At 39.7% G+C, this 26,291-nt stretch overlaps 2 protein-coding genes across 7 annotated transcripts in view; both read right to left on the bottom strand.

Annotated features, from left to right (window-relative positions):
* The window catches only part of LOC132105583 (protein Wnt-5b-like), a 76,589-nt gene extending 74,206 nt beyond the window's left edge, over positions 1 to 2,383 (bottom strand). Inside the window, exon 1 of the mRNA XM_059510816.1 lies at positions 1,661 to 2,383. The gene's annotated coding sequence lies outside the window, so the exon portion shown is untranslated. The remainder of the gene's footprint in view (positions 1 to 1,660) is intronic.
* Positions 2,384 to 7,124: 4,741 nt separating this feature from the next.
* erc1b (ELKS/RAB6-interacting/CAST family member 1b) overlaps positions 7,125 to 26,291 on the bottom strand; it is a 203,923-nt gene continuing 184,756 nt past the window's right edge. For all 6 annotated transcript variants that reach the window (XM_059510805.1, XM_059510806.1, XM_059510809.1 and 3 more), the window contains one exon: positions 7,125 to 13,045. In XM_059510805.1, the coding sequence (XP_059366788.1) occupies positions 12,908 to 13,045 (138 nt within the window). In that variant the 3' untranslated portion in view covers positions 7,125 to 12,907. The remainder of the gene's footprint in view (positions 13,046 to 26,291) is intronic.

The raw sequence follows: 26,291 nt of genomic DNA, 5'->3' as shown, positions 1-26,291 counted from the left end.
GCTGATCCTAAAGCGCCACCTGCTGTCAGAGTGAACTTGCATTTTTATTCAGCACTTCTGCTGTTTGGTTCAAATCAGTGAGAAAATCCGAAATTTACAAAGCAAAAGTGCAGTGTTGTAAAACTTAACTGGTCTTTTCTCTTTTCCCACTTCTCTGCAGTCTGCACCAGTTTTATAGCCGCCTCTTCACTTTCAAACATTAACACACGCGACTGAAACTTTATAAAAGTTATTATTATCAGGTATTACAGTCTGAACCCTGACATGGGGCCCTCTGGAGGCCACAGTGCCCTATGCAACCGTGACCGGCTCTGCCTGACGCTTCTCAAATGGCAGAGAAATCTTTTTCATTGACAGACTACAGATGGCTTATTTAAAAACTGCAGCAAAAGTCAGCAACTGTCGATCATTTTCTCAGCTTCAACACATTACATGAAGTGTTTTCGCAAGAAAATCCTGACACAATCCCGATAAAATCATTTCAAACATTTGACCTCAGTTTGAAAGATGTGCCCCACATCCATTGAGAGCAAAGCGATTCAGATTATTAGAGTATCCCAGTCTAAAATTAACTATTCAAAGAGTGAGTCAGCTCTGGAGCATTAAAAAAATTAACAGGATATGAGTGTTCTTTATGTCAACAAATACTAAAGAATTCAAGTGGGTAAAATAAGACTCTACAGCAGTAGGGGAGAACGGGGAGTGTTGTAAAACATTTAAACATCTCTAATGCAGAGACTTCCGTATTTATCTCTTACATATTTTATTAGTCTCCTTTTTAAATCTACAATTTATCCTTTTATTGTCAGGTAACATACAAGAGTGTGGAGGGTTGCAAGTAAAAGGGTTGTAACACTAATAGAAAACATGCAGATTATGTGAACGAATGTAGCCTATTGTGGTAATATACTTGCTCAACATAATACTAAAATGCTATCACCCATATGCAAATTTAATCAAAAAGTGAAACAAACAGAAAACATTTTGCAAGTAAAACTCTTAATAAAAAGGGATAAAACAATGTAGAAATACATAAAACAGAACTGTGTGAATGTTAGTCACTCTCACCGCTGTGTCAAACGGCCTAGGTCCCTTTTTTGCAATCTTTGTGGGTCCAGTAGCCTACATTGAAAAGAGTTTTTGTATTACTATTATTATTATTGTTATTATTATTTAATCTAAAACATGTAGAGGAAAGCCTTTGTGAATGTTAAACAAGAGAACCTTTTGATTCAGTTTGTCATTTAATATCCGTTAACATGAACGCAAATCAAATGATAAACCAGACGTGAAATTATACAGTTTTACCCCCAAATCGTTTTGTGTCACGTAAACCCGTTATATTTAAACAAAGAGTCCCACAACCTGTACTGTCTGTCATCTCAGGAAGGTGCTGGACATGTATGACAGAGATTTCACTCCTGGAGCTCTTTTTTAATTGCTCAAACCGATGGTGTTACATCTCCCCGCTCTCTCTGTGCCTTGGGCAAAAACATATTTTTGTAGGAACCTTGAGATGAAGAGGGTAGCCTATATGATATGAAGCCTGTAAGTTTCGCTGGCGGGTACTACACAGTTCTCTTAAAACAACCAAAAGCTTGAGGCAACATCAACAATCCAAACAATACAACGTTTAGGGTTGATAGTAACTACAACTTACTTGTTTGCAGATATCGATCTATCCGTTCAGTGCAGGTCTCCAAAAGTTCCCCCAAAGTTCCCGAGTTGAAGTCCTGACAGCTGAACCTGGTCTTCTGCTCTACGTGATGTTCTTTTGAAGCGCATATAAAGTAGGAGTTACTTCAGAAAATACGAAACAATTCCACCTCCGATAAATTTAACTCGGCATTTGCGTTTCCAGGGTTTTTTTCTGGGTTTCATTCACCTCAAGAACATACTCCAAAACAGTCCGGCGCTGTCCATTGCGGGGGGGGAAAAAAAGTTCCGCGAAAATCACTCGAGTTATAGGTTTATAAATTGCGATACACTTACCGGGCTACAGAGCATTACGACGTCACGCAACAGGTGTCAATTAAACATTCAATAGTTTGACAAGAGCGCAAACGCGCTGCGCGTGCGGTGCGCAACAGGAGCGACAAAACACTGTTCCTCTTTATTAAAGAAATTAGCAGACAAAAGCAGTCTGGAGTCAATCAGTCCGCCTCAGAGAGCTCATGCATTCACAACTTTTTTGCGTTTAAAACTTCATTTCTGTCTTAAATCCTCCTTTTGCGCAGGAAACACGGAAACCTTTCAAACTTTCCCCCTCTTTTCTTTCCAGATGCTGCTCGGGCTTTTAACCTAAAACCCTGGTGCTTCAAGAAAGCACTAAAAGCAGACGACGAAGAAACTCTAGCGACTGCTTCAGTCCGCAGGCAGGGGGGTGAAAGAGTGAGTTTTGACTAGTTTGTGCTTTGCCTACTCATGGGCCTGCCCTCCCCATCTCTCCAGCCTCGGAGCAGGGGAGGGAGAGAAACCACAGTCCTCCAGCAGCGCGTTCCCATTTGACGAACACTTGGACTAGTGTCCCAACCACTGCTCCTATTAGTCAGCCAATAAAGTTGTAGTAATTAGTTTTTATAAGAGAGATGATCTTTACTGTGGCAGGCCTGGGTATACTTTGGAAACCTAATCAAAACTTTTCAAGACTTTTAAAAGATTCTAATGCAAAGTTTTACTTTCCTTTTACACCTAACAGTTTTTTTTTTTTTTTTTAGATTTTTTTAATGTTGTTAAAAAAAGTCCCGTATGCACACCAAGGCTGCATTTATTTTATTAGAAATGCAGTAAAAACAACAATGTTGTGAAATACTATTGAATTTTTAAAATAACTGGTTTCTATTGCAATATATTTTAGAATGTATTCCTGTCATGGCATATCTGAATTTTCAGCATCGTAACTCCAGTTTTCAGTGTCACATTATCTTTCAGAAATCATTCTAATATGCTGATTTTGGGCTCAGGTGTGAATGGCATTCAGTTATTAAAATGGTTCTTATTTTTTTAAACATAATAGAATGATTTCTAAAGGATCATGTGACACAGAAGTTCAGCTTTGCCATCACAGAATTAAATTGTAAAACATATTCAAACAGAAAACAGTTATTGTAAATAGTATTTCATAATATTAAAATTTCTTAAAACGGTTTAAGATTAATTTTAGCATGTCACATTTATGTCAACCCATACTGAATTAAATGAAATAATACATGGTAAGCATTACTCAATAATATGCAACGTTTATAAAAAAGCAATAAAACTCATTTAACAACACGGTTTTGAATAACAGAGTGCTGTAACCTGATTCAGAAAATGTTCACACTGCTCAGAGATTGCTGCAGCTCTGCAAACGCATAAATACGACAATCATACATTTGGCTCTGAGCTCTGGTGGGGTGCAGCCACAGTCCCGCACACATATGGAGCGACTGAACGAACGGTAGATGACAATGGAGGACAAACACGCAGTAGAGCCGTCTCGGGTTTCCACATGTGAAGATTTTTCTTTAACGAGCGTGGAGGGGCCGGCGGGTCAGGCCCAACTCCATTTCTCCAGAACACACATTCTGCAGCAGCGGCGCACATATGGGCCTGATTTACCGCTGCGTGCCCACCTCTGACTTCTGGAGCTTTCTGCTGGCAATGAGTGTGAAAGATTCTGACAAAAGTATCGATAGCATCTCAATCTGCTGAGCCCTTTTCCCATCCCAATTGTAGTAACAACACTAAGGGATGAAGGTATTATAAGGGACCTTCTAAAGTTTCATTGGTACGGGTTAAGGAACCCGTCTCTCTGACTGACACTGCGGCTGTCAAGGGAATGCGAGGCCTTTGAGCCCTTTCTCTCACGTCTGCCATGGCAGATCAAATGTAAGCAGACTGTAAGCATGTCAAAATGGCCACAATAGAGACAAGCTAAAAACCGTGATGTGTTAGAAATACAGCTTTTATCTGACAAACATCCCAGGACCCACTCACTCCTGTACATAATCAAACCCAGCTCCGGTCCCCAGGCTCTGACTCGGTTCCAAAACCCTTCTCAGAGTTGCTCCATTCATTACCTATATATATAACATGAGCGCAAGCTTGCCTTATTTGCAGAAATGAAGTCATTTCAGCAGTTTCCCAGAGTGCGTTTTGACATTGTTCTGTTCGATCGGGGCATACAGACATTCTTTTGAGCTGCTGTTTCATCCACAGCTGTTTTTGAAGCTCCAGGTAAGATCGTCCTCTAGAAACCTGTCACAGCTTGTAATGGCTCTTAGATGTCTGGTTCTTTCTTCTGCGCTGTATGTGTGTGAGTGTGCACTTAATAATGGCCTTGTAATTAGTTGTTTAACTCTCAACGAGCCTGTTAAGTTTCAGCGAGATCACTTCTATAGACACTGATTTACAGTATAGGTGAAATCCCAGCCCAGGTCTGTCTGTCTGTCTGTAATTCGTTGATATGTTTTTCCAAAAAAGACTAGTGTCAGCAGAAAAGAACAGTCTCTCTCTCTGTTCAATCTATCATTAGTTCTGCTTGCTAAGGCAAGCATCAAACTAAAGGTTAGGGATTTTAAACAAACTGCCAACCTTAAGTATGAAACTTTCAAGGTGTAACTCATCCAGCAAATTTGTGCTTCAGAAATAAATGACACCTCAAATCGAGCATTTGAAGGGGAGAAGTGTGCTGTTACTTTTCTAAGTGATTAGATTTATGATACAAAAGACATAATTGCTTTAAAAGAAATGAAAATGTACTCACCCTTGAGCCATCCAAGATGTAGTTTGTTTATTCATCTGAACAGATTTTGGGAAATGTCGCATTAGTTTCGATGATGGATTTGTTTCTTAAAAATATGGAGCTTTTTGCTTCACAAGATGTTTATTGGACTGGATTCATGTGGGTTACTTTTGGATTATTGGGATGTTTTTATCAGCTGTTTGGACTCTTATTCTGCCGGCACCCATTCACTGCACAGGATCCATTGGTGAGCAAGTGATGTAATGCTATATTTCTCAAATCTGTTGATATTCTAGGAAGAGAGTATCATGAAGAAAGTAGCTACACCTTAGTCTTGTGGCAGTGAGTTTTGCACAGGTAAACAGTACTCTAGTTATCTCCATGTCACATATCATTCTTATAACCTCCCCCTAAGCACAGTCACGTAGTTAGCATAACTCTATGAGCACTAAAGAAAACTTTGCTTATGATAATGCCATTTCCAAGTAAGACGGACAAATTGTTGAGTGCAGCTCACCACAAAACCCAGACAATGCACCGCATTCATGTAAGTGACGGGTCTTGTTTTCTTTATGACCTTCATGAAGTCAAGTGATGTGAAAAAATATGTTTTTCCATGCCTCTCCATCCTATGGACATGGCGTTTATTTTAGGCGCTTGCCGTTCTTTTTTTCACTCTCTCCCCTTGCTTTTTGCAATCAGTGTGCCTTCGGCCACTATGGTTGAAACCACATCGTTTCCACACCCACACACGGACCTCTTATCCTCTGCGCCTCTCTGTAAAAACATATGCAGAAGTATTTCTATATATACATGCACTTTAAACAGAAAGAGAGCTCTACAGGCCACTTTTGTTTGGATATAGGGCTTTATGGGATAGAGATGGCTGCCAGTCATTGGCTGCTCTACTTATCCAGCACCAGCAGTAGCAGTGCGATGAGGAAGGACAGAACTCCCTCATTCCTGCTCTGCACAGACTCTCACTGCGTCAGAATCAGGGTGGGACAAAATTCAGAATTTGGTTTGCTTTTAAATTCATAATTGTGAATTTGAATTGGCTATCTATCTATCCTTGCATCCATCTAATCCATCCACCTTCAAACGTAAAGGCTTTTACTTCATTAAGTTCAAATTGCAATTTTATATCTTATTTGCTTACTTAATTCTGAAATGAATAGGAATTTAAATGTATTCCAAATGTACTTCTCAAAGGCATAACCCAGGTCAGAAAACTTACCTCTGTACTATGCAGTATGCAAATGCAGTAGCAGTATGAATGCAGCATGTCTGGGAATGTATTTATACTGCACACCTGCATACCTCGTACTTCATTTACTGTTGAGAAGTTAATTCTTTATGGAACAGCACCTACTCTAAAAAGTATGAGTCTGTAAGTAAGGCCTTCCCAGGGGGAAATTCCCTTGAAATGTGCACATTTGAATGGTGGCTTAAATAGTGGTCATATTCTTCTCATTGCCTGTGTTTAGCAAACACACTGATTTTCCCCAAAGCGACGGGATCTTTCCCACTCTGCATGCTCTAGTCGCTACTTGATATATACTGCATGCAAGTTGTATATCGTAAAATGAGGAGTGTAAACTGGAACAGGAACTCCGCTGGGTGGCCTAAGTGGTGATGTGTAATCGGCAGTAAATCCAGTCCTTGGGGGGTCTGCACAAAAAGCTGGAGGAAGAAACCAAGACATCTCAGCGGGCCATCTGTGGTCCTTTTTTGTGGGTTGAGGCATCTGTATCAAACAGGTTTCTTTCTGTCTGGAGTGGAGAGACGCACAGGAGAGGAAGGAAGGCTCTTGCTGATGAACACTGAGGATGTCACCACAACAATACATCTTACACCGATATGAGTCCTATGAAGTGACTCACTGAGTAATTACAGAACATTAGCTCTGATCCAAAACTTAGTGAGCTACCCTGCTGTTTACGGTCTACATAAGCAGCAGCATCTTAACTGAAATGGAACGTCATATGACTCACTTGAAACACTGACTCATAATTCCAAAAAGCATGTAGCCAAGCAAATGACAATCCTCAAAAAAGCCTAAAAATACATAAATACTTGCTCAAACTGTCAATTTTCTAATTGAGTGAAATATTTTGAAATGCTGAACGAAATAAAAATTCATAACATTTCTCTCAGGTTTTAGACCATCTTGTTCAATGATACATGTGATTCTGCGTTTTATGACAAAGTATCTTAAAAGGTATAGACAGAACTTTATCTTTTGCCTATTTGTTGCCTTAAAATGCAGTTGAGGTAGGCAGCACAATAGGTTTGTAACGAAGAACGGTACCAATAATAATGCATTGTAGTTGACAGAAAATGCTCAAACACAATAAGGACTGAATGAAAGAGTTTATATACATACAAAGGCAAAAGCTGAATACAATACGCCTTTTTATTTTTCATTTTCTTTTACAGAAATCTTTTATCTTTTCCACACAGACATAAGGCAGTATTTTTTGTGAACATGAAAATATCATAAAAAAAAAAACATGAAAGATGACCAGCTTTGGGATTGTTGACATTTTTCCATTTATTTTTCTTCATTAAATTAAAAGGGAAAAGGGAATCCTCCTTGACAGTGTTTCTGTGTACTGTGTAGAAAAACAGCATGAATCATTAGAAAAGATAGACCCTTGCTCTAACAGAAGGCAGGGTTGCTGGAGCCAAGAGGACATGATGTGGATGGGGTGATATTGAGGTCTGACACTTTATTCGGACAAATTTCCAGAGGGAAAAAATATAAGAAGTGCCAACTACAAGCCTGACATATTCTCTCACATAGGCACACAGAACTTTTTACAGTCTGGAAAACGACTATGTTACCACATACACAGTTCTGAGTCGAAATGAAGATTAGGTCCTTGTGAATAATGCTGCTTCATTCAACTCAGACACTGGAATAAGTCTATTAGACACTAAATAAAGGCGTCCGTTCTGGTGTTTCATCTAGCTGGACTCCAGCAGCTAAGCGAGCACAGCAGGCCTGCATTCGGTTTGACCTTTTATTGTGTCAATTAAGGTTTAAAGCTTTAAATATAATGCAAACATGATATAAACAGTAAAAGGTCACGTGACCTGGCTTTGGTTGCTGATGAACGACAGGCAGGTTATTATTTGTGGCACTTTCTAGAGCAGACTAGCTTCATTTGGCACTGAATTCACTCAGATGGAGAACGGAAAGTCAGACATAAACTTGCCAAATCCTTCAGAGGATGTTTTATGTGGTTTCGTGCTTTAAACAGTCTCAGTCCATCAAACTAAGTGGAGGCAAGTAATGCATGAAAAATGTGGACGTGTTGACGGACCGTTTGGGTAAATAATGACTATTCAAGATGAGTTAATAAGTAAACAATTTAATAGGCAATCTACTTAGGACGCCATAAAAACTTAAAGTGTGTTTATGCGTGTGATAAATTACTACGAACAAAAAAATGAGGCTTCGTGTTAAGTGATGCTGATCATCTGACCAAAACGGTCAACACAACACTGTTATTATCTCCTGAAAATGTACGAATGATGCTAATCTAAAATAAGACTGACTTCCCAGCAACCCAGAGTGCTATTAGAATCACAGTACTCAAGCAAAGGTCTTGGCATCCCTCAGTCAACTCGAAACACGGTCACGGATGTTTCTCCAAGCCCAAGAATAGATATACATGTTTTGTAATGCAGTTTTATAACATCGGAATCACACACACACACACTATCAAGGACTGAAAAAAAATATTACTGTAAGATGAGCTGGAATCAAGATGCAAGGAAAGATAGAAACAATACATCATCAACCACATGGTAACAATTTTGAAAATCTTTGTTAACAGCTTTGATTTGACACTTAGAAAGGCTTTGCTTTTTCTTTAATTTTTATTTCAAGACAAAAGTTAGGGTTACTGGTTCATTTTATTTTATTTTTTTAATAAATGCAGCCATTTTGTTCAGACGGATATATTCTCTTCCCCAGACGCTTGTGCAAATTGTTCAACTAAGTCTAGGTCCAACCATGGACATATATAAATAGAGATTTCTGTATATGCATGTGTGTGTATGAGACGTCTCTGGCAGTGTTCTCACAGTTCTTCAGTAACGAATTAAAGACGATTATAACATCTGTATGACAAAACTCAGGATCACTGATTAACACTAAGAATTATGGGACATGCAACATGATGTAATCCATTTTGTGAAGCATTTAAGTAGACACTATGATAAATGTCTCATGTTTTAGGGCAAAATAGGGTTGAATAAAAATCTTGACAGCGAATGGAAAATAAGTCGGGCCCTTACAGCCTCTCTCTTGCTCTTTCTCTCTCTCCCTCCACAGACATGCCTCGGTAAGTTTAATGAGGATGAAAAATGTTCATACTAAAACATGAAGCAACACCTCATGCTCATTCACACTCATGGCTGAACGCAGTTTTAAGCCAGGTAGATGTAAAAAGCCAAATGGTATGGAAAGTCAGCTGACCACATCCTATGAGCTGCTCCTATAAATTAACAAGAGTGGTTTGCAAAAAAAGAAAAAGAAAACAGTGAAACGTATGTAAAAAAAAAATTCTAAGCACTTCTATGAAGCCTGTATAGGGTTATATAGAAGATAACAGAGTGAATTCAGGTACATGGGGTGTTCTAATGCATCATATAAACAGAATTGGCCTGGTTTCCATCTTCAAGATCAAAAAGTGACCCAATTTTGCTAATACAATGCATTCTTAATTCCTTATAATACAACTGTTTAATGCACTATAATACTTATCTAATGGTTACACCCTTTAAAAAAACCCACACAGTATCAACACCAGATTTCATGTTGTTTTATAGTGCATTATAGTCGTTAAAGTTGTTAACCTGGCTAAGCAAGTTATTGTGAATGAATCTGCACTCAAAATACTGCAATAGATACAGGCTTCATACAAAGTGCTACTGAATATCGGTATTATTGGTAATTCGCTTCTGAGCAGAGAGCGCTGGTGTAGATCTCTGTAATTCCTCAAAAACACAAGGAGGAATCATTGAGACACACGGAGCGATCCAAAGCCTGCAGGGAATTTCCATACTCTTCTGTGTGATTAGGTCTGCCTATAACCAGCAATCACAGAAATACCAGAGCTCCAGAGAGACACTCACTCAAAACACAATAACACCCTCTGCAAAGCGCTGGGTCATTCTTTCTCTGATCTGCTCCCGCTTATCACTGCGTTCCTTCTTTTTGTTTTCTTAGGGAATTCTCTGGAGTGCTCTGCGCTGAGGCCAGCTCCTGTACTGAAGGACATAAATCGCGAGAGGGCCTGTGAGGGCCTGTGATAGCGAGTGTGTGTGTGCGAGGGGTCTGTGTTTAGTCTAAGCGGGGAGATTTAGCCATAGTGAAGATAACTGAGCCCCAGATTTCAGAGACCCACGGGTAATGGCCAAAACTGTGTTTGTGCCTGAATGAGATAGCAGACGGGAAAAAAGCAACAGAGATGAAAACAGGATGGACGTCATCAATCAGCTTTTTGATTTTATAAGCCCAAAAGAGCTGCTTGTCACATTTATGTCCTCATGAGGAAGTCCATCAGCTGTAATTAAAACCATAAAATACTTTGTAGATATGCAATAAGATGCCAAGGGTGAGAATGGCAAGCGGAAAGGCGTTTTCTTGGCATTGCTAATGTGAGCATGGGAATACGTTGTTAAAGTGGCTCCACATTGCCACATTAAGCTTTAGTAAATTATAGATGCAATAAGGTGAATCTCATAACTACATGGGAAACAGAAAATTATATTTTGTGTGTTTCATGACAATTAAGCACATTTTAAATTCTCATTACCATAATGCAAAAAAGTACAGTAAAGTGGTAAAAAAATATTTAAAGTTATTTACTTCAAGTTAGTGTTTATTTGACTGACTTTAATTTATACAAATTTAAATAAAATGTTTTACATTTATTTAACTTTAATTTTGGATTTTTGGAGATTTCTTTGAAACTGTAATACAGCATTTTCTTTGTAATCAGAATCTCATGGAAAATATGATAAAGAATAATATGAATTAAAATAATACAAATAATAAAGCTATATAAAATAATACTAATATTAATACTTAATTTAAATGCCTTCAGAACTTTGAGGGAAAATGTGCTTAGTTTTCATGAAAATAATGAAGCTTAATTTTTTGCAATATATAATTTCTGATGATTTTGGTGAACAATGTGACCTGAATGCGTTTTTATGAAATTCACCCAAATACGTAAACCCGTCTTTTAGTCTAAATCATTCACAGAGACAAACAAACATGAACCTCTGGAGAACAATATACTAGTAGTAGTTACAGCTACTAGATTAGAGAGACACAGTGCAATCAAATCAGGGTAAAGCGAATGTTTTGCCCCAAAACACGTGGCAGGTTCCCTCAAAACCAGTGCGTTTGGGCATGAGGAGAGGTGGTATGGTGATAGAGAGATGGTTATATTCACTGTGATCTCGTGCTGTTTGTCTTGTCTGTCGGGCTTATCGTGCAGAGAGGAGTATGACTAACACAACACAGCAGGTCAGAGCAATAAACTACACACAGGCATGAATGAGGGAGTGATGAGGAGATACAGAGAGTGAAGAGCAGAGGGCACGTTACGCCCAGTGTCATCCACAGGGGCAGTCGACTCTGGACTTTAAAGCAAAAGCCGAACACCTTTATCACAAGTTGAACGAGGTTGTATCTTATCACTCCAAAAAAGGACACCCAATTCCAACAGATATAGACCCATATAACCATAAAGTGAAAGAGGATACACCTGCCGGTGGTGCTAACAGAGACGCCCGGGTCTGAGGATGATGATATGAAGCCAAGCAAAGAGAAAGACAGGAGCATGATGGTACATGCAAGATGCTTGGGATCAAAGCTCGATGATATCTCAGAAAGCAACCGCAAAAAACAACTGATCCAAAAAAGACAGAGGAATAAAGCAAGAGGGTATCTAAACAGCTACTTATATTTGACCTTATCCATCAAGAAAAAACTTGTAGTCTCTGACTCTTTGCTTTGGAAAATTAGCAAACTGAGAAACTACCGCCAGTCTTCATCCCAGTGTGAGACCACATAGTTTTCAAAGTACGGAATGAGTGATAGGTGCCTATTTTCCTATTCCAGTGATGTGTGGCAGCTGCTCTCTGATGATGAGGCACTTCTGCGTCCACAACATCTGCGTCGGTAATACACCCTCTGTTTTACCGCCCTCGGCATCATCAGAGAGCTATAGAAAAACACGAGCAAACCAAACCTGCCACATGCAAAGACAAATGTTAGCAGCAATAAACCTACAACTTCCAAGGCAAATAATTTTCTTCCTCTCACCTTTAACAGACACAAACCAGGGCTGTGGTTTCTTTAGCTGGTGACAGGTGCATACGGGATAACATTACCCATATTGTCCATTTCGTAACTTTTATGAATGAGACTTGGGGAGGAAATCGGCCAGTAACCAAGTCAATAGTAAATTCCCAGATGGTGGGGGTTGCAGTAATCTAAACCCGCTACTGACTTCGATAGTAAAAGTATGTTTAAGTCCGCACGGACTGCCTGCTGGCACAACCGGAGCATTAACCAAGTTTTGAGTGAAACCAGATGGTTCGAGAGTGCAGGAGTTTTGCCCTGCGCGAATGACCCATAATTTAACGTCAGTAACAAAGCATCTAGAAAAAAGGGAGGAGGAGGAGGAGGGAGGGGAAAAAAAATCTAAATTGCTTCAAAACGGTTTCAAAATCCTGCAGCTTTTAAAAGCTGTTGCAATAGTGTATATCAAGATAAGGAGACTATTTCCTGACCCTCACAGAGAGAACTTCACCTCCCGCAGGACGGGTTTAACTAAATGAGTGAACATGTCTTATAATACTAAGCTTCCCTGCCGGTTTCTCCTTCCCCATGTTTATGTGAGTGTAAACGGGATTCTGAAGGTGCAGAGGGGATGAATGTGGTGGTAGGGAATGGCAGAAGAAAAGCCCACCATTCGCACACCCTTGACTTGTGAGCTGTCAGTCTTTCCCGTATGTGTCTGTCCTTTGATTTGTGCATGCAGGTGAGGGTACAAGAGTTTGTGTCTGTGTGCTGGCATTCTGTGAAATCAAGTGAAACACAGAAGAAAGGGAAGGAGAAGCAGGAAGAGTGAGCTCCTGGTTCTGCTCCGGTCAGCAGGACTCCTCTAGAGCGTTGACCACTTGTTCCAGGATGTCCGGGCAGTGATCAGCAATCTGTTGCAGGACGGAGTTTGCGTATTCCTGTAGTTCGGCACTCTCTCGTTCACACTGCTCCAGCTCGGATTCCAGCTGAGGAACCAGAGAGAAACAAAAGTGCTTGTTAATATTACATTTTTTATACCCATAGTCCTAAATCATTCTATTTCTGAGCTTTGCCGTCTGCAATATAATCACTTTATTACTCATGTCCAATTTGGCTGCAGAGTACACATAATATTTCACAAATGTGTTGCTGCATAGAGTCCTGGAGTCAAAAAATGTGAACCTGATAATGGTTGGTTAGAGGTATTTAGTTCATGTCAACTAATATGCAGTTATTAACTAATGTTAACAAATGGAACCTTATTGTAAAGTACTACCACACCTCTTAACCTCGACAAAATAATATCACACAGACTTCAGTGCCTTATTGTTTATTATTACACGGCTCTGTGGAATACTTGATTCTGATTGGTCGTCGTGACAGCAGTCGGCGCTGTACTCTTGCTCGAACAATTTTTTCTTGGTGGAAGCTTTGTGTTTGTTTAGCTAATAAAATATTAAAACTTGATTCAGAATGGTGTACAATTGTTTAATTATTCCATCCTGGTATCACAGACTCGCTCCTGTTTCATACAAACGTAGCTGCTGCTATTTTACTACGATTGTTTTGTACACTGTAATGTATTATAAGAGAACTAACTAACTGGTAAGGTAAAAAAATATATATATTTTTAATTTTCTTAATTCTTTTATTGCCTTAATTATTTTGTGGTGAAATGTTGTGTAATAAATAAATACATTTCCCTTAAATGTCCGTTTAGTTTGAACTTGCTGCTTGCTTGCAACTGCTGTCTTCACGGAAGCTTTGCGTTTAAATATTTCAACTCAAATCAATATTTTGCATCTAATTATTTACTTATGTGGCAAGTAGCTATGTAATAAACGTGATAATGTACATTCAGCCGGTTGTTCTCGCAGAATAAACCCCCACAGGGTGATCAGGAGCTTCAGTGTCGGGGTTTATTCTGTGAGAACAACCGGCTGGATGACATTATCTCTTACATATAATAGAGCAAGATTGACAAACAGTGATGCACCATCCAGCACACTGGTTCCACTCTTCTCAGGCGTTAAATACTCAGGGGTAACAAGCATCCAGAGCACTATTAAATAGCCCATATAGAACAGAGTCTAACGAATCAAACTGACAAAAAATGAGAAATGAGGGAATTGTGGGGCTGATTGAGAGTGCAGACATGTGATGATGGAGACCCCTCGCCTCTCCCCCACTTACCCTCAGTAAGAGGGTCCCTCTCTGTCTCTCTCGTCTAGCCCTTAAAACACTACTGAAAACAAATCACCTCACCGAGCACTTCTTTTTAAATCGTCATATTAAATTCAACACTTGGAATTTGCCCGAAAGGTTTAATTTTCCGCTCATTAAAAGAAACTTAAACTAAAGAGAGGGATTTAACATTTTACAGCACCTCTGTCTAATGATAATCACAGGTGTGGTTATCTTTAATGCTCAAATCCTTTTTCCAAATGATTTCCGTAGAGGTTTGGCTATGGGATGTGGAGAAATGAGAGGAGAGAACGGGGATTCCTGGGCACTGGCAGTGCCAAGTACGCCAGGAAATATGCCACGGCAGGAGCAGGTGCCTCTTAACTTACTAAAACACACACACACACTGTGGCACACGGGAAGCAGATGCTAATGTGGCCAGCAGACGGTTTATTTTCTTTCAAATGATTTAAAAAGACAAAAATATACTCTCATCAAGAGGACTAATTATTCAAACACTGTGAGACAAAGAGGGAAGGAAAAGATTAATAAAGGGAGCTGAAGCATGTGCGTGGATTATCAATTACCGTAATCACAATTTTTATCTTGTTCTCCAGGAAAAATATTTAAAGATCTTTAAAATAAGAACTTGAGAAGCTAAATTGCATAACATAATAAACTAGCATAAGATTCTAAGATCATCATTGTCTGATAATCGAGAATGTAATCGTTGTGTTTATTTTACTTACCCAGTGGCAGGCCAAGGAAACTTTTTTTGCATTTCCTTTGCTGATTTTAGAGAAAAATCAGCGGAAGTTTGTGCAATGGGTTTAATTTTTGTAATGTAATAAAGACTGCTAGACATTTACCAGTAGATGAAAATATAATTAATATGCCAAAATACTTAGTAAACAAACACTGAACGGGAGGTAAAATGAATGCTATATTTAATCTATAAAACTGTCTTATGCAATAGATAAGTTTAGAATTTTTTTAAAGGGGCGCTTTTATGCTTTTTCACTTTTTCAACTTGAGTTAGTCTGTAATGTTGCTGTATGAGCATAAAAAAAGATCTGCAAAGTTACAAAGCTCAAAGTCCAATTCAAAAGGAGATATTTTATTTAACAGAAATTTTCAAAAACTACACGGAACGACTCGTTTGGACTACAACACATATTTTCCGGGATTTGTGATATCACAAATATCGATGAATGGGTCGAGACCTGGTTGAGCTGCACTAGAGAAGGCAATGAGTGTTATCACTAATGTCAGAGATAAGCTAGCTTTCCCAAGGCAGAACAACTTAGGTTACAAACACCGCGCTCAAAGTGATTTGATTTTGAAGCAATATTTCCAACTGAAGCTCGCAGCAGGTGACTGTGGTAAGGGGCATGACATTTCCTGGCCAGGCACAGAGTGCTGTCAATCACGACACATACCAATCACAGCACATTTCATATTGCAGAAGGCGGGCCTTCATTTAATACAGGAACTATTTGAGCCGTTCATGCCAGTCTGAAGAGAGAGGTGTTGTATTAATGTAAAATATGTGAAAAATTATGTGTTTTTCGAACAACCTAGTATGAGAGCCTGTTCTTGTACACCCCCTTGTAAAAGAGCATAATAGACCCCTTTAATCAAAAAACAAGAGATTATTAAGTATATGATTAAAAATTATTTTATTTTTTTTGCAGTGTATCAACTGCACTATTACACTTTTAAACACACACACAGTCTCTGACTAAGATCCCACTGAACCCAGACTGTCCCAGGTCCCCATCCGTGGCCTCTGTTTGGCCCTATCTGGACAATCAGTGTTTTGTGGCACTGTAACGCTTTTAAATTGCTTTTCGGATTTGAACACGAGCCACTGAACCCAAGCCCATAGAAAGTGGAATATTTCACAAAAACCCACAAAAGTATTTTCTTTGGCTCTCCTGGCCTATGAACGCCAGCTTTAACAAGGTTAATGATAAAGACATCTGTAACAATAACTGGAAGTAAAATTCATACATCATAAAATATGTTTCCCTTTCATGTGTGTTTTTGTGTAGGTTTGGAACCTGCAACTATTTCATAATTAATGAATCAAAACATGCCACGGCGGGTAACCGGGGGCAGGCGGAGCGATCCGTCAGACGGGTGTTTGCACAACTGTAGGGCAAACATGCTGGGAAGAGAAGTCCCGCCCTTCACGAGCCACACAGCTAGTGCTAATGCAATGCTAGACGCTCACAGGGTTTGAGTGTTTCCATCTCAGGGCCTCTGAGCAAGGACTGAGCAAAGGAGCAGATCAAATCATGGATTTCAGACCTGGTCAGGAATTAAGAGGGAATAGTAATGCAAAACAGTGACAAAAAGCTAAGCAAGGAGGACAAAATGGCTATTTGAGAAGTCCAATTTCATAAGGCAAAGATGTAGATGAAAACATGCATCGAATGATCGGCTGATGCCAATACTGAAATTATAGTGTTGCTGGTGTCCAATACAATGCCGATATATACATTACCAAATGCAAATGTTGCCTAAATGAAATAAGTACATATTTTGCATAATATTTTCTCAAAGTGCACCAACTTTAGTACAAGTTGATGCAAATGCCTGAAGATCATCACATCAAAAACCTATAAAAATATATCGGTCTATCACTGCTTTGTAAGTCATAAAAAAAATTAACACATTCTTCAAAAACTGCATATTCTAAAATATCGCACATCAATAGAAAGCACTGAAATCGCCTGTCGGGTCATTAGGCGAGGGCTGCCCTGGCCCAATTTAACTTCTCATGATCTCGTCACCTGTGACGACACTCCTGGGAGGCTGGAGTCCGACGCGTTGGCCTGGCCAAGAGAAAAGCGAAGATGTGATGGAGACGAACGAATGAGGGAAAGAGGAGGAGTGTATTGAGTCATGAGAAGAGGGTTAATGAGCCTCATCGGGGGCTGATGTATGGGCCTGCGTGAGGGCGCAGTTTGGCAGAGTGCCGCCGCTGTAAGCTCCATTAAGAGCAGACAGTGGAGAACTGGAGGAGAGGGAAGGACTGGCCAGGGGGCGGCCAGTGCTGCCACACGTGTGGCCTGCTAGGGCTTGAAGAATTGAGCGGGCATGTGGAAGTTTGTGAAGACAATGCTACTTTTAGGGTGCTGGGTGGCAATCAATGTTAATGGTTACATCATTACATTACTCCTGCAGAAAGCTTACAGTATTTTACACATCACATACTGTACTTGGTCATTTATTATATTTTTGGCTAATTTGTGCTTTAAACAACCAACAAGAGTGTAGCATGCTCAGCTCTGATTAGAATCCACTCCCTAAATTTTACCATTAAAGTTGGCAGATTCCGTCTAGTATGGATATAAAATTAAAACTGCGAGATGGTTTAGAGTAATTATTAATCTTAAAGACTGGGAGTTAATTAAATAAATATATGCACTGTGTCAGGGTGAATCACAGTACTGTTTTCTTGAATTTAGCATCAATGACAAATTTTAAATAAAATAATTTCCCCCAAATCATGCAGTCCTACTCTCTAGACTCATAAAATCAAGTATTTTTTTGTAAAGTAATAAATGGTATGTTTTCTTAACTTTTTCTCTTACTCTCTCCCAGAGTCGTGGATCTATAGTATGCTTGGCTTGTGGTTGTTTTTCTGAAAGGTATTTTATGCAGTTTATAAGTGTTTATTCATCATAGTTTGTATGCAATGAAATGTATGCAATGTAAATGCATGAAGTTCATGAATGAAATTAAGAGAAGCAACATTACTTATGTTGCGTACATTAAGTAACACTTATAACTCCCTAAAAGTAATATGATTACATTAAAGGCTGGACTACACAACACAACTTATAAATCTGAACATTAGATTTCCTTCACTTGCCAATTTTGTAAACGCTTACAGAGAACTGAGCATCATACAGTAAACAACTTAGGTTCACACACTACTTTCACATAACCCAGAACACAACAAATGCAGAAACATGCGCCTCGTTGCTAGGGGATGCATGAGAAATTAAAACAATATGTGTTCAAATTCAGCTCAAAATATCAATCATATTTAATATCCTCCAACTGGACGGAACCATAGTTTGAAAAATAAAAAAAAATTTGCCCATCATAAACTGTGAATTTCTATGAAATCTGTCAACAACAGCCTAAAATCTGCAGACTGTCTTTGACTTTAGTCATCTAGCACCACATCCAGACTCCAAATCAGGGCAAAATTCTGTAAAAATCAAAAGTTGCATTGTGTATTCCATTCTTAAGAGTCCTAAGCGTTATCCCAACTTTGCTGCAAAGAGATCTGAATGTTTAAACAAAGTGATTTACACAGCATAACATATTGCTGTACAAGCACTAAATATAAAAGTTCCTTTAAAATGTTATATGCAACTAATACCTGAACAAATTGAACAGGAGCAGCACAGACACACATAAAGAAGCAGCTCCTCTGTGTGACAAAAGGACCATCAATTCCTGTTTTATGACTGTGTTTGTACTTAGCAGAAATCCTCAAAAAACAGAGCTATAAAGATAAAAGATATAGCACTCCATACAGAGAAAGTATTTGTATCTGTCCCCACACCAGCCTTGACCCGAAAACATGAGGCAAGTCGAGAAGATGAGAGACAGAGATCGAGAAAGGAGCGCATTATCATGTGTTATCGTTGCAGATTATTGTCAGGTGTTGTTGTGTGCGTATGGTCAGCCTCCTCAGCCTGCCTTGATAAACAACAACTACATTAATGAGAGCAGAACAAACACAGCAGCGGACCATCACAGTCAGACAATGACAGGAGAGTCTGGACTGTGCTGACGGCACTGACGATGACTCAGAGAGGATGTGTTTCAACAAATGCTGGGCCGCACATTTACGCCTGGAGTGGCACATGGAGATCAAACGGCTGAACTCAATCCCTTCAAGCAAATCCGCTCTCCACATCACCCTGGATGACACAGCATCATCTCTGCAACATATACTCATCCAGATCCTCCAATTTATTGGGACAAGGGGAATGTTAACTAGTAAGTTCTCAATCCCATAGCTAAGAAAAAAACTGCAAACAAAAGCATCCAAGTCCGTGGCTATCAACCTCCAATCAAAAAAGAAAGAGAGAGTGTGAAGTAAAGGGGGATCTGGAGTTGAGGAATGACTGCCATCTGCTAAAGCAATCAAGACTTTGTTCAATAAATCTGCATAACGAAATAACGCCATTAGCCTTTCCCTTAAATGTGACACTGCTACAGTGTTTTGAGAGAAAACAATGACTCCTTTTGCAGGAAACGTTGCTCTTTTTATCATGGGGCCGTATTAAAAGGTTCTCATAATTTTTGAAGAGTAGGAGGAGCTTATTTTCTCCTCATTATTAAGAAAATCCCCCTCAAAATAAACCTTGCGCCACTTTTCACACTCAAAGCTCCTTTCTTGAAGGTTCTTCTTTCCAGGCCAAGCTTAAAATGCTCCCCTCTGGTGTTCTTCTGCTGGTTCTTGTGTGCCATTACCTCTGCCAACCAGACACACCTCCTGGATGGAGGTTTTACCCCCTTCCACACCACTTATTTTCCAACCGGAATGAGCTAGATGAACTGTAGTCACTGCCTTGGATGGCACACTGCCCATGGACACATGCATACTGCACGTATTGCTCTAATCTGATTGTATTTGCCCAACTTCAAAGGTGCATCAGTGTACCTGGGAACAAACTTAAGATTAGATGTATTTGCCAATGGCAAACATGCATCAAATACCTGAAAGACATTCAAGATACTTTTTGTTTGTGGCACTTGGGAGGCACAAAGGTATCCAAAGGTAAACCAGATAACCAAAAGCAATACTTTTGGATGAACAGAAATTCTAATGACAAAATCTACATAGAGTCTTGCTATTTTTTATCATGGACCAACACTTCTGCACAATTATTTGAGTTTTATCTATCATTCTTTTGTGGTAGCAAAAGATAAATCTGACCCTGATTGACAGAGCAAACTGTGGTTGGCTGCTTTACTCATCAGTCAAACAGTCTCTACCTGGATGGGTTTTGGACAAAATTACAAAAGCATAAAACCATTGGCCTTTGTCCCTCCTCCAGCTGCAGGCGCAAGTCTCTGAAAGCAAACTCTTAATGGAGAGTCTTAAGAAGAGATTTACACTCCATCTTGACTGCTATGGTTGGGCGGCTAAGCTACAAGCTCCTATCTTTGAAATCTGCTTTATCTTTGTTAGACTAAACTCTACATTACTCTCTTTGCTCTCTTCTTATCCTTCCCTTGGCTCTCCCAGCTTCTTAGCAGACACACAAACATATCTCTAAAAATGGTCTCTTTGGACAGTGTTCAGCTCATGACGAGCTCTTTTTCCCACTTCCTCCTCGTTAGAGCAGGAAGCCTCTGTGGCTTTATAAGAGCCACTTAAACTGGGATCTCTCTCGCCCTTTCTCTGTTTGTCTTTCCCGTGCTTATCATCTTACTGTACTTACAGCATCCTAGCAGCCTGACGTACCATTTCATCCATTTCTCCCTCATTTTCACTCCCAATTTCTGAACTGAACACTCCCAATGTGACTAGACCAAGTTCTGTTTTGCAAACTACACGAGCCAATCAGAATGAAGGGGGCGTGGCCGTTTATAAAAAGCAACTGCATAGAGACCGCATCTGATTGGAACCGCCCTCTGCCTCATCTGCGGCCGGATCTGTGCACCCCATCAGTCAAGTGTAATTTAGTTTCAGGGGGGAACGCGGACACACGAGTCGCACCCCTGCCCGCAACTTTGAACGAGACTGAAGGACTTCAGCGGAGTGGGGCACATATTACGAAGTATGTGGTCAAGTCAGGGACGCAATCACAATCGAAACACAGATTGAAATAACTTCAGTGTTAACACCCACCACAAGTTGATGAAAGCCGGGTTTGATTTTTGTGCTGCTTAGATATTTTTCGTTTTTGTATTTTTTCCCTCCAATGACTCAGCCCAAACTGCTGCAAGGACTTCAGGATGCATAGGGATAAATTACAACCACATTCCTCCACAGGCTCCAAGCGGCGCAAACTTTCCTAGCTGCTCCTAATGATCATGTCTGGACTGTTGTGAATCCTCGTTTGCTAACGAACAGGAGACAGAGCTATGTGAAATGTCACTGCTGTAGGAGACGAAAAACAGCAATGTCAACGAGCCAATTGTTTTCTATGGCAATGGATCTTAATGGAACGGGCCTCACCCTAAACAAACCATCCCGATGGTTAGCATGGAAGCACTCTGCCTTTAAAAGAGCCCAACAGGCTATTAAATATTTGTGGAAAATAACCCACTTTTGTAAAGTCCTTCTTAATCCTTAATGCCTTTTATTAATCTGATAGGCCCTGAATGAGCTGTAAGACTCGTAATATGGTTGCCTACTGGCTTAGACTGCAAGCAAAATGAGGAAGGAGTCGGATACATCACGGTATCTTTTTCCAAGCCAAAGTTCAATCAGAAACAGATGCCACGACTGCGAATGGTGTGGGTTTTGTCGCATGTGAACACGCAAATAAAGCCATCAGAAATGCAGCGCCACAGACTGACAGCTCCCCTCTTGGCAGGATGATTCATCAGCTGGCCAATAGAGTGACAAACCTCAGAAATATTTTGTGTTTAGACTGAAGCCCCGTTTTTCATTACTTTCAAAGGACGGAAGAACAAATAAACACATATAAATACATAAATGAAAAATCAGAACTGAGCTACGATTGAAATGTTCATTTGTATGGCACGTCAGCTGGTGTAGTTTATGCTGTTGCGGCTCGGTTGGTGTAACCCAAGCTCGGGAACGCAAAAACCCGATTCGTCAGGGCGAGAAAATCACAATAAACCTGCTGAAGTATTTCGCTGTTTGCCTTGGCGGCTTCCAGCTGAGAAGGCTCAATCATGCTTATGGTTTCATCATTTGGGGGTATTTATTTCATATATTATTCTTCCTCTCGCCCCGAGTCGAATGTGTTGCGAGTTGAATCCTCGTTTCAGCTCTGGAGTCTGAGGTGCTTTCATACATATTCACTGGGTGGGAAAATAAAGAAGCAGCGAGCCCTGGAACAGACAAGCACGGGGCACAGAGGGCTCATCTCGCATCGCTTTGAAGACGGGACCACGATTTCCCTTGCTTTGGATGTTTAGGGGTCGGTTGAGAAGTTTTGTTGGTTTAGCCGGTCAGCACCCCCTCAGGATTATAACTCGTTGAAACGATGTATTACAAAAACAGCATTTGAGAATGGATTTAGAAAAACTCAGAACTAAAGGAACCAAAGCAACAAGACGTGCTCGAGACTTCAGTTTAGATTAGAGTCTAAAAAGATGATTTTAAATTTTTTGGTGAAAATCACTCATGCTTATCCCGCAGTCATGATGTTGTATTGTTTTACTACCAGATTGCTAAAGCATTCAGATTGGTTTTTATTCTCTGTGATGTTCTTGTTTCTAGACTTGACCTTCAAATGTATGTAAGTATAAGGAATTTTTATTTATCACTTTATTGTCCTCCAGGTAAAAACTGTAATGCCGCACAGTTTGAGATTTTACCCATGTCTGTGTGGGATGAGCTATAAATCAAAGATTAATACTAGGTTAGATGTTTGTTTCAATCTGTAATCTTAAGTATGAACAATACCACTATTGATGCTTGTTTTAACATTCAATGCATCAAAAATCAATAAGTGGTCAGTATATGACGCCTGTGTGTCTCACCTCCTGTCTCGGTGTTGTGTTTGTTTTAAGGAGTGCTCATTCAGACAACCGCAGTTCAGATGTCTCTACTATGTTAAAGTGTCTACAGCCACACACCGCTGTGACTTACAGATGACTACTGCTATTACTGACACACGGTGTTAGTTGAACAATGAAGTGAGTAAGTGAACAAGAGGCAGAGAGAGACAGAGACGCTCGTAATGTAAAGGCCCACTTACAGCAGAAATATGCACTGGCTCCATGTGTTTTCATTAATCGTGGCTGTGCGGGTTGTGGGCTTGTTCCACTATGTTTACCCCCATTTCCTGCCCGTTTAAATTACACTGCACTTATGTGGCCCTGGATTCATGGGCCTGTCAGCCTGCAGCCCGCCCCACCGGGCACAGACACACTGCAGTCGCCAGCACGACACAACAGGGGGCTGATCCAGGACCAGCTTCTGTTGCTTTTAACCAAGTGTATAATCGAGCATTAGGATTAGGGTTAAATGCAAATGCATGTCATCTTTTGTAATTTTTATGCATCTTTTTGTGCTCAGATTTATGGCTTGAAAAAAGATCTCTTCTGTTTTTCTTTCGTGTTCTTGAGCCAAGGAGAATATTAATCAGTGCACAAATGCCAAAACAGGCTGATTAGTACACTGACCAATCAAATGACACAGGGTATGTTTCCAAATGTGACCGAAAAAGACAAAAAGGAGAAGAAATTAAATTAGCTTTCTTCTGTATCAAAGGTAAACTTTCAAGCCAATTAGCTTTTGGCAATACTTTCAAATGCAACAGGTGAAGAAAGATTATCAAACTTAGCCAGAATACTGACAGAGTCTATATTATTCGGAGATCTCATAAAAAAATATGCAACAATGAAGGAGCAGAGGTTGGAACATATATCATAGTCCAAAAAGTCAACATGATTATCAAAACCTACCACAATCTAGTACTGGTTTGATTTAAATATCAGCCTCCCTGGAAAACTCCCTCACGGACCCACACTGGAACCCACACAGAGATCTGATGCCAGCTCTGACAGGTGTGAGCCTGAGAATCATCACAAAATCTGCATGAATTCTAACCGAACACCTGATCTATTCGAAAGGGAACATCTGAAAACAGATGGCTAAAATAAACATCTATCGGAGTGCCAATCGGAAAAGAAACAGAGCGGAGAAGCGAGCGAAAGACGGATAAAGGTGTGCTGAGAACGAAGAGCAGGAAGAGGGAAGAAAAAAGAATGGAGGACTCAAGGCCTAACAGATTATTTCTGTTTCAGCCCTGAGGTCATTAATAATCAATCTTCTCTAGTTCATGTTTTATTCAGAGTGACCCGTAAAATGCAAGACTCTCCCCTATTTATTCAGCTGGCTTTGTGCTGCCAGATCACAGCCAGATGACTTTGGCCAAGGGCGGCCGAGCACTTCGCTTCTCTCCTCCAAGATTGTAAACTTTACAATCTGATCTTAGATCAGCAGTCTCTAAAGTAAACAGCAGACTCAAACGTTATGAGAGAGGAGGTGAAACTGGCCACAGAACATAACTGACAGCAACTTTCATCAAACAATGACTGCTCATCATAGACACAGCTGCAGCGCAGGAGAGGGGCGTCTCACAGCTGTGGACAATGTCACAGATGATTGCATCCTCTCAAGGAATTATTCATAACGAGGTACTGAAAGCAACAAAAAAAGTATCATGGTATTACCATTGAGTTTAGCTAAATATACATACATATATAAACATAAATGTACATGTATGTGAATGTGTGTTGCTTGTGCGTGCATGGCTAAACACATATTTAAAAAAAAGTTATATTAAAAAAGAACCATGCTACTAAATGGCATGGTAAAAAATATAAATATATAATAATTAGGAAATTGCATAATAAAGAATGTAAGGTAAATTAAAAGGTATTTAACAGTGCTTTGTAAAAATATTATAAATATATTATATATAAAAAATTATAATAATTTGGCATCCAAAGGTATCTGTACCACCACAGTACTCTTTTGTAACGGCATATTTATCACTCACAACCTAATAACCCTAAAGCTAAATTCTAAAGGCCTTATTTGATGTATAATGCACAATAATTTTGTTTTTGTTCCTGAAAACGCCAATTCTTCATCTAAAATGGGGTGCATTTTTGGTGAGTCTATTGTCTTTGTTGGCTCTGTGGGTTGTATGACTGAGTGGTTCTTTCAGCGCCGGCTTAATCACCTTCCTGCATTCCAACCGTTTAAACAGAGATGCAGTAACATCCTGTGAACAGCTCAAACCAAATAAAACAACATTACGCCATAAACAGAGAAAAATAACAGGCAAAGAGGACGAGTAATAAAAGAAGCATTGAACACAACAGAGGATGAGCTGGCAGAGAGGCCAAATAGGCCAGTCTGGCTGTGTTTAAGTACTGTATGAGTATGAGTTCACAAGTGTGTGTTGTTGTATGCATTATGATCAGTGTGTTTGCATTGTCTATGTCCTGATTAGTCTATACTGGTGATGCATTATGGGCTTATGTCTGAAAATGCGATTTTCCTGTCCTAGTAGCTCCGCCAGTTGCCATTAAGAGCGAAGGGACAAGAGCTTTAGAAAAAAGCCCAAAAAGTTCTGGGAAACAAACACAAGAAGATACTTCGAAGAATCTTCCAACTGTTTTCTCAAGGAAGGTCCAAAACTACTCTAGACCCCATTGACTTTCATTGCATTGTACGGACGAAAAAAAGAGGACATACTTCAAAATAGCTTCTTTTGTGTTCCACAGAAGAAAGTTACAAAGGTTTAGAAACATGAGGATGAGTAAATGATGACAGAAATTTTATTTTTGGGTAAGCTATCCCTTTAAGAGAGGAGAAACAAAAAGGAAACACTGTTTTTATAATACTATAAACTATGAGAGAGACAAAGGAAATCAGGGTAAAAAAAAACTTAAATCGTACATTACCCAGCTCAGTGCCAGCTTGGACTGCCAGGCCAGTAAAAAGGAAGCCCATAAAAACTGTTAATTAAAAGATCAATGTTTAGCTTCAAAGAAAGGGCAAGGGCTCAAACAGTGTGCTGCCCCTCGTAAATACTAAAGCACATTCTAAATGCAAGAGGCTTGTCATTAGTAGAGAACTGGGCATAGGGGACACCAACCTCAATCCTCTATGGACTCGATGGCGACTGTGCCACAAAGGGCCATTCAATTAGGTACTAATAACTCAGTTTATAAGAATGATTATTAGCAAAATAGCTCCCTCCTAAATTGAGAACTACAGAGAGACATACGTGCCATCAAAACACACCACAAGTAAATTCATGTGGACGTTACTAACAATAATGGACTGAACAG

Source organism: Carassius carassius, chromosome 26 (genome assembly GCF_963082965.1).
Source record: "Carassius carassius chromosome 26, fCarCar2.1, whole genome shotgun sequence".
Classification (NCBI taxonomy): domain Eukaryota; kingdom Metazoa; phylum Chordata; class Actinopteri; order Cypriniformes; family Cyprinidae; genus Carassius; species Carassius carassius.
This window is presented reverse-complemented; position numbering and strand designations above follow the sequence as displayed.